Here is an 11310-nt window from a genome sequence, read left to right as displayed (position 1 = left end):
CCCAGGGGGTTATTCAATGTGGATTCAAAATGGTCTATCTATCTATCTATCTATCTATCTATCTATCTATCTATCTATCTATCTATCTATCTATCTATATGTCTGTCCATACTTCTGTCTGTCTGTCTGTCTAATTATCTATCTATCTATCTATCTATCTATCTATCTATCTATCTATCTATCTATCTATCTATCTATCTATCTATCCATCTATCTATCTATCTGTCTATCTATCTGTCTGTCTGTCTAATCATCTATCTATCTATCTATCTGGTTGTTATATCTTGATTGAACAAAGAAAATAGAAAAAAAAATAATAATAATAGAACTAAATTTATTTAATTACAATTAAACTAGGCAATGAAGCCATTTTGATGCGTGCAATTTTAAAATAATCCATGGAAATCAGCAAGCAATTTATTCTAAAAAGATTTCAGGCCTGTCTTTTTTATGGGTGCAGACGAAACATGGTCTGTCTCGCTTCATGAAATCATGGCATGAGTGAGTTAGTGAGACAAGCGTGGAAGAAAACTGTTTGCAAGAGCTTCTGGGGAGGTGAAAGAGAACATTTTAATACGGAAAGGTCAACACTTTCTCCATTATGTCAAATTTCATTACAGAGCAGACAGCCATCTCTATCATTTAGGTTAGACTTAATGTATCCAAATTGCAGGAATTACATTTTCATTTTAAAACATTCCTTTTTTTCCCCAAGGCAATCATTATTGCTATACATAATCATTTTATGAGTAAGAAAAGAGATTGCAAGAAAAAAACAATTCTGTTCTTCTTCTAGGGAAATACAAAAGGACTAAACATTTTATTACATCTACTTCCACCCAGAATGGATTAAAAAAAAAGAAAAAGTTATTAGTACATGTACTTAATGCTCAGAAATGAGTCACTTGCCATATAAAAACCCACCTGTCTAATTTATCAAGCACTCAACCTTGAAAATATGTCGGAAAGAGAAAAAAAGACAATGATTCCCGTCTCATTTCTTAAAGGCACTTCAAGGCAACCTTTATCCTCCTATTGAGTCCCATTTTTCACTATTTCAAGACTATTTTCATGACTCGGTTTGACAGTTTAAACTTGCTCAGTGGCAGTGTGGCCTTTAGTAAGGCTGAACTTTAACATTAATCTTAAGTACTCAGTTTAGCATATTACCTCTGTGAAATGCCGCAAGCATTCGCTGGCTTTCACTTTGAATTAAACAGAGGAAGAGAACAGGGCCGCAGGGAGTCGCCGACAAAGAGAAGACAGAGACAAAGCAATAGCTAAATATTTCTTGAACACTGGCCACTGGATGACCTCCACCCTGAATAAAACTGGGGAGCAGGTTATACAAGGTCAATAAAAAGGTTATATTGTTGGCAACAAATCATCTTAATAAAGCTGAGGATGCTGCCTCTTTGTGGACAAAAGAGAAAAAACACCCTTCAGGAGTTCGAAGTCCTGGAAGAATGATCCATACTGAATAATTAAGAACAATATATGACAGTTAATGTTGTGAGCCAGGTATGATTTCCTTTTCCCAAAAATACTAATTTAATAAATACACATTGTGTGGAAGAATTGACAATAAAGCAGACTTGAACTTGAACTTGAACTTGAACTACATCTTTTTTTAGAAACCTTGTTTTACACCTGTGGTGTTCCGGTCAAAAATGACCAGCCTACAAAGGATTTCCTACAAAGTTCTTGTTATGCTATATTATTACCAAATATTGAAACCAAAATATTGAAATATGGGAACACCAAATTAGGTAAAGCCTTTTCAGCACAGCACAGGGTTAAAGTAAGTGAACTATCATTATTCTGAGGTTATATATTTGAAATGCATTACTAATCTAAGATAGTTTCATATCTTCATATTTAGTCCAACAGCACTGGGATTACAACATGCGAGTCAATGAATCATTCACACAACCAATTCATTTAAAAACCCTGATTCGCTTAAGCTTGTTTGGAGATGGTTGGCTCTGCTTTGGATTATAGGAATATAAGGCAAAATTGTGTCTAAAATGTAAGTTGCTTAATATTAACTTTTTCTTTATTGAACTGAACTGTATCACAATCATAACATAATGTTATTCTGATTCTTAATATCACCTGCCTACAGTCAAATCTCAGACATGTTGATGTTCAGTACAAAAGGACTCTTGCTTGTGTGATATTGCCTTTAGAGCTACATAAATATAATTCCCTTGATTAAAAAATATATATATATGAAAAATGCTATTCCACTTTAAAAAAAAATTCAAAAGGTCAATTAAAGGACAACATTTAGACAAAACAATAACAGGTCAACTGTTGAAAAGGGCAATGTAAAATGAGCACAACCACCTATAATGGTGTGACTTGATGCATCCAGTAGCTTCATTACAGTCTTATTGGTTATAGCTTGACTCCAGAGTGCCTCAGCAGCCAATCAATACCATCCAGCAGTCCCGTCAGTGTTTCAGCAGCCATATCCTGAACCTATAGTATGTCAAAACATATACTGAAGCTTTATTGCATATTCAGTATATTAATTTCTTGTACACTGTACAGTCAGAAATTCTTTGATTATGTTTGCAGATGCTGTTTGATGTCTTACCATCCAAGGGTTGGGCAGTGAGCTGAGCTGAAGCTGATGGGCAATGGTCACACAAGGTATCCTGCGTCTGTCTGCTGTCTCTCTAGACACACAGGAGAGCACCAGGATAGGGCGGCACACAGCACCCACCGCAGGGTCTAACATTACCCTGATCTGGGCACATTCCTCCTCCCACCCTCTGTCTGTTCCTCCAATATATAAAAGAGAGATAGACAGTATAAACTGCAAAATCATTATGGGGATCTTCTTACAATGTTTCAGCAAACTAAAGAAATTCATACTTAGGCACAATTTCTATTGGTGTACAAAACAATTTTCAAGCATATAGGCATAAGCCTTTAAAGTGTGCTCAAAAAGGACAGCCATACCTCTTTCTGTCTCAGCATTGGCCACAAAGACGAATCCATTCACAGCTTGAGAAACTTGATTAAACATGGAGTTAATGCTTAAGGGTATGTTGGACTCACTATCCTCCTCATAGACAAAGAGTTTGCTGCGCAGATTGAGGTGCTCCAGACGTGCTCTCTCTCGCTCTGTCCTAAACCCAGAGACACAGACTCCCATTCATACATTCAAACTGTATTATGTGACATATTTACACATCAGGGCCTGTATTCACAAAACATCTTAAGGATAAAAGTAGATCATAACTCACCGATTTAGGAGAAAATCTTAAAAATAATGGGCGCGTCAATTCTAAATTTAGGACTCCTAAATTTTTGCTCTAAGAGTATTTCACAAAGTGTTTTAGCTCTAAAACTAGCTCCTAAATCTGTGAAACGTTAGGAGTAGTGAAGAGGACTCCTAAGTCCGCTATAAGACCAAGCCACAAACTATTCCTAAAATGGCTGTTGCCGGCAATCTGCCTCGGAACGTAAACATTTTAGAAACATTTGATGATAATGACCTTTTAAAAAGGTATCACCTTTGGTTTTGGAGGTTAACCAAACTCCTAATTTTCCTTTGATTATATCCTTGTTTTCATTAACCAGTTGGGCAAGAAGTAACAGCTGTTTTGCATCCAGGTTGTTTTTTTAGTTTTTTACGTTTGCATGTATTACTATCGGCCATGATTATTCTACTCTGTTAATTAAAAGGCTGTTTATATGCATATCCGCTAATTGTTATGAGAAGCATACATGTAAGAGGCTTACAATAAGCTGAACATATACTTGTTTAATTAGTGACACTTATCCTGCATTTTAAAATCGTTATTTGAATGTGGCAATTAACATTTTTTATTTTTAAACCTTTATTTTAATTTTAATCAGTTTTCCATCACAGAATTTAAAGACGAGAGACAATAGTTCTTTTCAACTATAATAATAGTTCACAACATTACTGTTTTCTTGTATTTTCAATTAAATGCAGCTTTATTGAGCATAAGAGACAATAGAAGCTTGTTTCCATCACAGGATAAAAAAAGGTAATTGTGACTTTTTATCTCACAATTCAGACTTTTTTCTCACCAAATCTATTTCTCTCTGGTGCTGAATATTGGGATCATAACACCTAGTCCTATCATCCAAACATGACTTTATTTTAAAGTCAGTTTTAAATATAAAGATGAAATTGCGAGATATTAACTCACAATTGGGAGATACAAATTAAGAATTGCCTGATATAAACTCAGAACTGCCAGAGAAAGTCATAATTGTCAGATAAAAAGTTGCAATTTGAATTGTATAAAAAAAAAAAAATGTAATTGTGAGATGTAAACTTGGAACTGTGTGAAGAAAGTCAGAATTCTGAGTTAATATCTTGCAATTCTCACTTTTTTCTCATAACTGTGAGACAAAAAGTGACAATTATCTACTTATTTTTTAATCCATTGGCAGAAACGGGCTTCCATAAAACACTTCTTTCAAAAACATGAATCTACAAAAAAATCCAACCCCAAACATTTAAACAGTAGAACATGTATAACACATTTAAATTATGATATAATATCCTCTTCCTCACCTGTTAGTTGAATATAAAGTTGCAATATTGAATCTGTGCTGATCTTTGTACTTAAAACTGATTCCAGATCCAATGCCTGAAGAAAAAAAAAATCCCATCAAGGTCAAGTACAGAAAAAGCAACCACAGCACAACATCCATGTATTCAGTTTAATAACTATAAGTAATGGCACAGCACCATCAATCTGACGCTGAGGTAGTCCTGCTACAGGCAGTACATGAGGGGAATGCATGATTGTATTCATGAGGGAAATCTCTAACTGCTCAAGCCCGGGGCCGAACATGGCAAACTGTGGCTCTGAAACCGGTACAAGAGACTGGAAGAAGGAAGTCACAGATTCGAAGGCTCTGGGTTGGTGTTGCCATTGGTTTCGACAGGCCGGACAAACACGTAGATACCTGTGGGTGCCATGTTAAAGAGAATATTATAGTTAAATATTAAGGGGTTTTAAATACAGGACAACAACTTTCATAGATACAAGAAATAAACCACTTGTATTATTTTTTAGAAAATAAAGTATAATATAAATAATAATAATAAATTACAATTCTTATTATATTATTTTTAGACTGGATAGTCTTAGGAAATCTACCAATGCAACATAAACAGGGTGCACCTAGAGCTGGTTATTTCTGATACTGAAGTGCCATGTGCTGCAGCGTTAAGCTCTTACTCTGCCATATAATCCAGCTGCATCTCAGAGTCATCCAGCACAGCTGAGCCAGTGAGCTTGACCTGAGGCACTGATAAATGGTCAACTGACTGCCAGAGTGGCATATCACGCAACAGGAAGTACTTCCACAGGACAGGGTCTCGAACCATTGACTGCCAGTATGTACTGGTGCCTCCCAGTCTGCAGAGGTCTTGCGGAGACAGGAAGGTCATAATGAGAAACTGCATGTCAACCTGTATGTTTAGATAAGAAAGACAAAATAATGTGTTTTGGAGAATTGTTTTAAAAATGATTACTGTTCAAAAGTTTGGGGTTGGTAAGATTTTTAATGTTTTGAAAGGAGCTTATAGGCTTTTAATAAAAAAATACAGAAAAAAACAGTAATATTGTGAAATATTATTGCAGTTTAAAATAACTATTTTAGTATATTTTAAAATGTAATTTATTCCAGTAATGGCAAAGCTGAATTTTCAGCAGCCATTACTCCAGTCTTCAGTGTCACATGATGCTTCACAAATCATTCTAATATGTGACCCTGGAGCACAAAACCAGTCTTAAGTCGCTGGGGTATATTTGTAGCAATAGCCAAAAATACATTGTATGTATCAAAATTATCGATTTTTCTTTTATGCCAAAAATCATTAGGATATTATGTAAAGATCATGTTCCATGAAGATATTTTGTAAATTTCCTACTGTAAATATATCAAAACTTAATTTTTGATTAGTAATATGCATTGCTAAGAACTTCATTTGGACAACTTTAAAGGCGATTTTCTCAATATTATGATTTTTTTGCACCCTCAGATTCCAGATTTTCAAATAGTTGTATTTCGGTCAAATCCTAACAAACCATACATCAATGCAAAGCTTATTTATTCAGCTTTCAGATTATGTTTTGAAAATGATGATGAAAATGATTCAGATGATGATGAAAAAATTTACTCTTATGACTGGTTTTGTGGTCCATTTTTTAGGATTCTTTGATGAATAGCAAGTTCAAAAGAACAGCATTTATTTGAAATAGATATTTTTGTAACATTATAAATAACCTTGCTGTCACTTTTGATCAATGTAGTGCATCCTTGTTGTAAAATTTTTACAATTTAAAAAAAAAACTTCCTGATCCCAATATTTTAAGCAGTAATGTAAATAGCACAATAATTACTTAGAGATATGATTTGGTATTAGTACCTATACAGCTGCAGTTTAGTCTACATATGTAGTATATTGTATTTGTATGCAGGCTATGTTTGGCAGAGCATACTACCATACTGCTCTTACAATTATTACTTTTCCATGACATTCTAATTTATTGAGATGCACCTGTAGTATGTATACAGTGCACAGTAAAATGAGTGGTAAACAAAAAGGCTTACTGTTTACAAAACTGTATCCCACAATTCAATGCATTTGTGTCATAAATGAACTGGAAGTAATAGCAGTTGTGATTTTTCACATTTCTGTTTCTCGTTTAATTATTTGAACAGAGTACCAAAAAAAAAAAGAGGTAAAATACAAAAATTATTACACAACTACAAATTGAGAACCCCATTCAAATTAAATAAGCAAGATGATATAAATGTAGTAGCCTAATGTATATTGTTAATATAACGCCTTTCAGTAAACAGTATACAGTGTACTGTGCAGTTGTTAGTACAGCTAGTATTCCACTCGCGACATAGCCATAATCTGTACTTTTAATAAAACGTCAGGTAAATAAATAAATATGACATTTTATAAATATGAAATAAAGAAGAGTCGTGCCTTACCGTCAGGTTATCCAGAGAGGGGCCCGTGACTTCATTACTTGACCCCTGACCATCACTTTTCTCATTGCTTTGTCGTCTTGTATCAAAAAACCTATCTCTAATACTCCTGAGACTTTGCACGACTATAGATCGGCTCAGCATACTGACACCTATTTGTCAACTATTTCTTAGAAAGATTTCTATATGTAACTTTTTTAATAGAGCAAAAACGTTAATAGATTTGCTTTTATTTCATTACATGACATGTCAGTTAACTGTTAATCACGATTTCAGTTGTGAAGTATTCCAGTGGATTTTCCCGGAACTGTCAAAGTTACACGTCTCTGGTGTTTTCATAGGCGTGTATGGATCGTCACGCACAGTAGGGTACTGCATTGTGGGAACTGTAGTTTTGGAAATCGGCACTGCCAAACGACAATAGAATAAAGCAAGGTCTATCATGTTCAGCTTTTGGGAGGACATATGGAGGACTAGGAGTGACACGTAAAAATAAAATGAAAGAACACGTTATCAACTTAATTCTACAAACTATATTTTTACATTTGTAAATGTATTATCTACCATTTAAAACACAAATTGAATATTATTCCTTAATTTGTGTGAAGTATCACCCCTAGCCCTTCATAAGGACATACTGTGAAGCAGTTAACGCATGTAAATATTGTTCTTCTAGTGCCCCAGTTACCTATAGATTGTACTTAGTGTCACAATTTTGCAGAAAACAATAGTAGTATGTTATTCACAACCACCCAATTTGTCATCTTTTGTGTGAAAGTTTACTTTGGATAAGCATAAGTTGATTTAACATCAACAAAATGATGTTAAAGGCCACTAACATTATGTAGCGTTGCCATTGACCCCATAAAATGATAGAAATGTAAGGTGGCAAGATGGTTTGATTTCATTTTTTTTTTTTAAATAATTCCAATGAATACTACAATCATAATGTTTTTAATTGTTTCACTTTGAATCATTAAGGATGCTCGTTTTTACTATACATTAAAAGGTTAGCAATAGGAGTATAAAATACCTTTTTGAACCAGCATCCTGTATCTCCAAACTTTTGAATATGTAACAACCTTTCAAATATGTGAAACCAAAATATCACTCACACGTTCACATTTCTTAACCCAAAATTTATTTCAATGAAGACATAAAAAACAAAAAATGAACTTCATTTGAAAAAGAATATGACCAAAACGTTTAGCTTTTTAAAAGTATACTATCAAAATATCCAAATTCCCATCTCTAAACATCTGGTCAATGAAAGGAATAAAGATGCAACTTTTAATAAGTGAGCAGAAGAGGTGTCATATACAAAGATGTTATTAAAATGAAAAGATCCATACTTAAAAATGGTCACAAATACTTAAATATGCAACATATACCTGCATTTCCCTCTCCTTTGTACCATTTGTTTTAATAACATATATAAATTACATTTATAAATGTAATGTAATTAAAAATAAATAAATAAAAATTAAAATAAATAAAAAGTTGCGATGTTTCTCAGCTGGAATTTTTTTTCCTTAAACAAATAGTTATTTGTTTATATTTTACATTAGAAGTATTATTCCACATTCTCGGCGAAAACACACACCCAGAAAACAAATCTGGACCGGAAGATAAGTGCCTTTTTTGTTTTCAGTATTTTTCTTTTTAAATCTTTTTTGTGTGTTTGTTTTACTTTTCTTTTTCTTTTTTGCTAGCTTCAGAACAATGACATTTTTGAGAATCTCCTCTCCTAAAAGCTCTCTCCAGGTTTACTGTAAAATATTAAGGATCTCCTTGGCATTCTCTGTGTTCCAGCCCTGACCCTGAAGTGGCCCCTCGCATGCCAGCACGTACTTATGGAGGATTTGTGTGCCAATATCTCGGAAATGAAGCCTGTCCTCTTTGCGCTCTGTGGTGTCCATGCTGCAGTCCTCATATTTCACTGCCCAGAAACACATCTCACCAATGTACATCATTGTAAGCAAGTGAGTATCAGAAAAGATACCTAATGGGGAAAAAGGGAAAAAAATACATTTGTCAGTTTTGAAAAGAATATAAACACACACACCAAACATTTTATTTTGATAAGTAAAAATCATATTCTTTAAAAATAACATGTTATGCTTGATTTTAAGATGAATTAATAAATAAAACTAAGCATTTCATTGCATCCTGCCCATTAACCTCAAAGTTTTCAACGATAGATGTCTGAGAACTTCAATTGCCTCCTTCCAGACAAAGAGACTGACAAGCTATATGACTTAAAGAGCAGGTCATATGGGTTTTTGAAAAATATCTCTTTTGCAGTTTATAACATAGCTCTCCTTAAATTAAAACAATCTGCCAAGTTGTTAATCAAAAAAGTGCATGATAAATAAAGATATTGTCTCTCAAAAGAGAGAGTCGATTCTGAATCGCCTTAACGAGTCGTCATATTTTCGAATCTTTTGCCTGTTACCGGTATACGTCACTGGGTAACACATTTGCATAATCTCCACCTTCCAGTGAAATACGAACAGAGTCTGAGCTGCCCACAAACACTTCTGCTAGTTAGTGTGTTTACATCATGTTGAGAAGACGCTGTGTTCAAGGATACCGCAGAAATACAATTCGAATTTGTTGTGTGCATGTCATTTTTACCAAGGACTGCTTTTCTAATCTTGGCTTTTATCTTCGTTGGCTTCTAATCTTCTTAATTTTGGACTAACATGCTCTCCTAACCACAACCTGTAAGTACGATTGATACGTTATGTGTACATTTTCAATTGAGTGCTCAAAATATCAAGTTAGTTCTAATAATTCGCTGTGAACCCACTATTTCCTAAGAATGTGTCGATTAATGTAGACTGACGTTGTTCTAATTACTTTGTTTAATAATAAAAAATGTAGTGTAGCACACGGACTTTATAATCATTGTCAAATTGCTGTTTATTTTGCTGCACCGGCAGTTACAGGGTTAATAGAGACGAGAGACGTGCGAGTTAGTTAGGCTGCTGCACCTGTGATACAGCTGTTCTGATTAAATGTTAAGACAGAGCATCTTTTGTCTGTCGTTCTTCTAACATTACAGTAGACATATTTTGGTTTACAAACGGTATTGTTTCATCAGTTAGCCACGTTAGCACTCGGCTAATGTATCCACCATTACTGTTTGAAGTGTTCACAGTTTAGCAGCTAAACTTTAGCTGTGGGCACGATTCGCTTGCATAAGTGTTTTTATATTTTATGTCATTATTTTAAGAACGGATTGGAGCACTATATTGTTGTTTTATGTAAAGGTGCTTTGTCAATGGTAACGCTTGCTAACTTGCTCAAGGACTTCTCTCTGTGCCAATCACAACAGGCTTGGCCAGCTGACCAATCAGAGCAGAGTAGGCTTATGGAAGGGAGGGGTTTGCTCCAAACTTGCTTGGAACGAACCGTTTAGAAATCATTGGCAAATGACTCTAATATTAAATGTATATTCTAAGAAAACTACAATGTTTTCTGACCTTAGATGAATTTAAACCTGTTGTGGGGGACTCCAACACAATATTAGGACAATTTAAAATACCATATGACCTGCTCTTTAATAAATTATCTGCAAAGTTCTATGATTATATAGCAAATGTTAATTATAATGACCTTCAGTAAAAATCAGTACATTTTAAAAAAACGCTAGCAATCTCTAAATTACTGGTTGCTATAGATTAATGCAAGCACTAGGGTGGAGTTTGCAGGCTACACATCTTTCCAATGGAAAATGACTTTACTTCGTAAATGAACCTAAATATTTGAAGATGCTGATAACCCACTGGCTGTGCTGGGTAGAGATGTTATAAATGTTGTAAATCTTTTTGTGCTTTGAAAATCTGTTCCTGCAGAGACTAGGGTTGTAACGGTATGAGATTTTCACAGTATGATAATCGTCTCAGAAAATATCACGGTTTCACAGTTATCACAGTATATATTAAACAATAATTCTTATCAGTAACAATGACTCTTAAAAGAACAAGAACAAGTTATTTGAGGGAACAAATCCTTTATTACAACAAACTTGAAACCATTTTAATGAAAGTATTGAAGTCTCCCTTCTGAATTAATTAATTAATTAATTAATAACAATAAAAAAATAAAGCACCTTATGTATATCTATATCACACTTTAACATTTTAATTCATGTTTTTAAATAAAAATTTACAACTAATTTTAATCTAATTTTTTGACAGTTAAAACGTGGACAAACATGATATTCCTTGAAAACAATGTTTAAATGAATAATTTTATTATAAAGAATATTATTATTGTTGTTATTATAACTTTGAAGTA

General features: G+C 33.9%; 2 protein-coding genes across 2 annotated transcripts in view; both read right to left on the bottom strand.

The window, feature by feature from the left end:
• Positions 1-2213: 2213 nt before the first annotated feature.
• Positions 2214-7319, bottom strand: LOC107599997 (F-box only protein 4-like). The gene is made up of 7 exons (XM_016291759.1): positions 7009-7319; positions 5238-5470; positions 4742-4962; positions 4565-4640; positions 2971-3140; positions 2603-2790; positions 2214-2484 (listed from the first exon to the last, which is right to left on the bottom strand). Exons 1-7 carry the CDS (start codon positions 7147-7149, stop codon positions 2401-2403), a joined length of 1113 nt encoding a protein of 370 aa, XP_016147245.1. The 5' UTR covers positions 7150-7319; the 3' UTR covers positions 2214-2400.
• Positions 7320-8126: 807 nt separating this feature from the next.
• LOC107600020 (UPF0600 protein C5orf51 homolog) overlaps positions 8127-11310 on the bottom strand; it is a 15251-nt gene continuing 12067 nt past the window's right edge. Inside the window, exon 6 of the mRNA XM_016291788.1 lies at positions 8127-9007. Coding sequence (XP_016147274.1) covers positions 8772-9007 — 236 coding nt within the window. The 3' untranslated portion in view covers positions 8127-8771. The remainder of the gene's footprint in view (positions 9008-11310) is intronic.

The sequence above is a fragment of the Sinocyclocheilus grahami genome, unplaced genomic scaffold (assembly GCF_001515645.1).
Source record: "Sinocyclocheilus grahami isolate Dianchi unplaced genomic scaffold, SAMN03320097.WGS_v1.1 scaffold276.1, whole genome shotgun sequence".
NCBI classification, from domain to species: Eukaryota; Metazoa; Chordata; class Actinopteri; order Cypriniformes; family Cyprinidae; genus Sinocyclocheilus; species Sinocyclocheilus grahami.
This window is presented reverse-complemented; position numbering and strand designations above follow the sequence as displayed.

Excerpts from the sequence above, each read along its gene's own strand:
- LOC107599997 (XM_016291759.1), bottom strand. The coding sequence starts at position 7,149 with ATGCTGAGCCGATCTATAGTCGTGCAAAGTCTCAGGAGTATTAGAGAT. Across the intron at positions 5,471-7,008 it reads CCTCTCTGGATAACCTGACG|GTTGACATGCAGTTTCTCAT; the intron begins GTAAGGCACGAC and ends CTAAACATACAG. Across the intron at positions 2,791-2,970 it reads CAATGCTGAGACAGAAAGAG|GAACAGACAGAGGGTGGGAG; the intron begins GTATGGCTGTCC and ends TATATATTGGAG.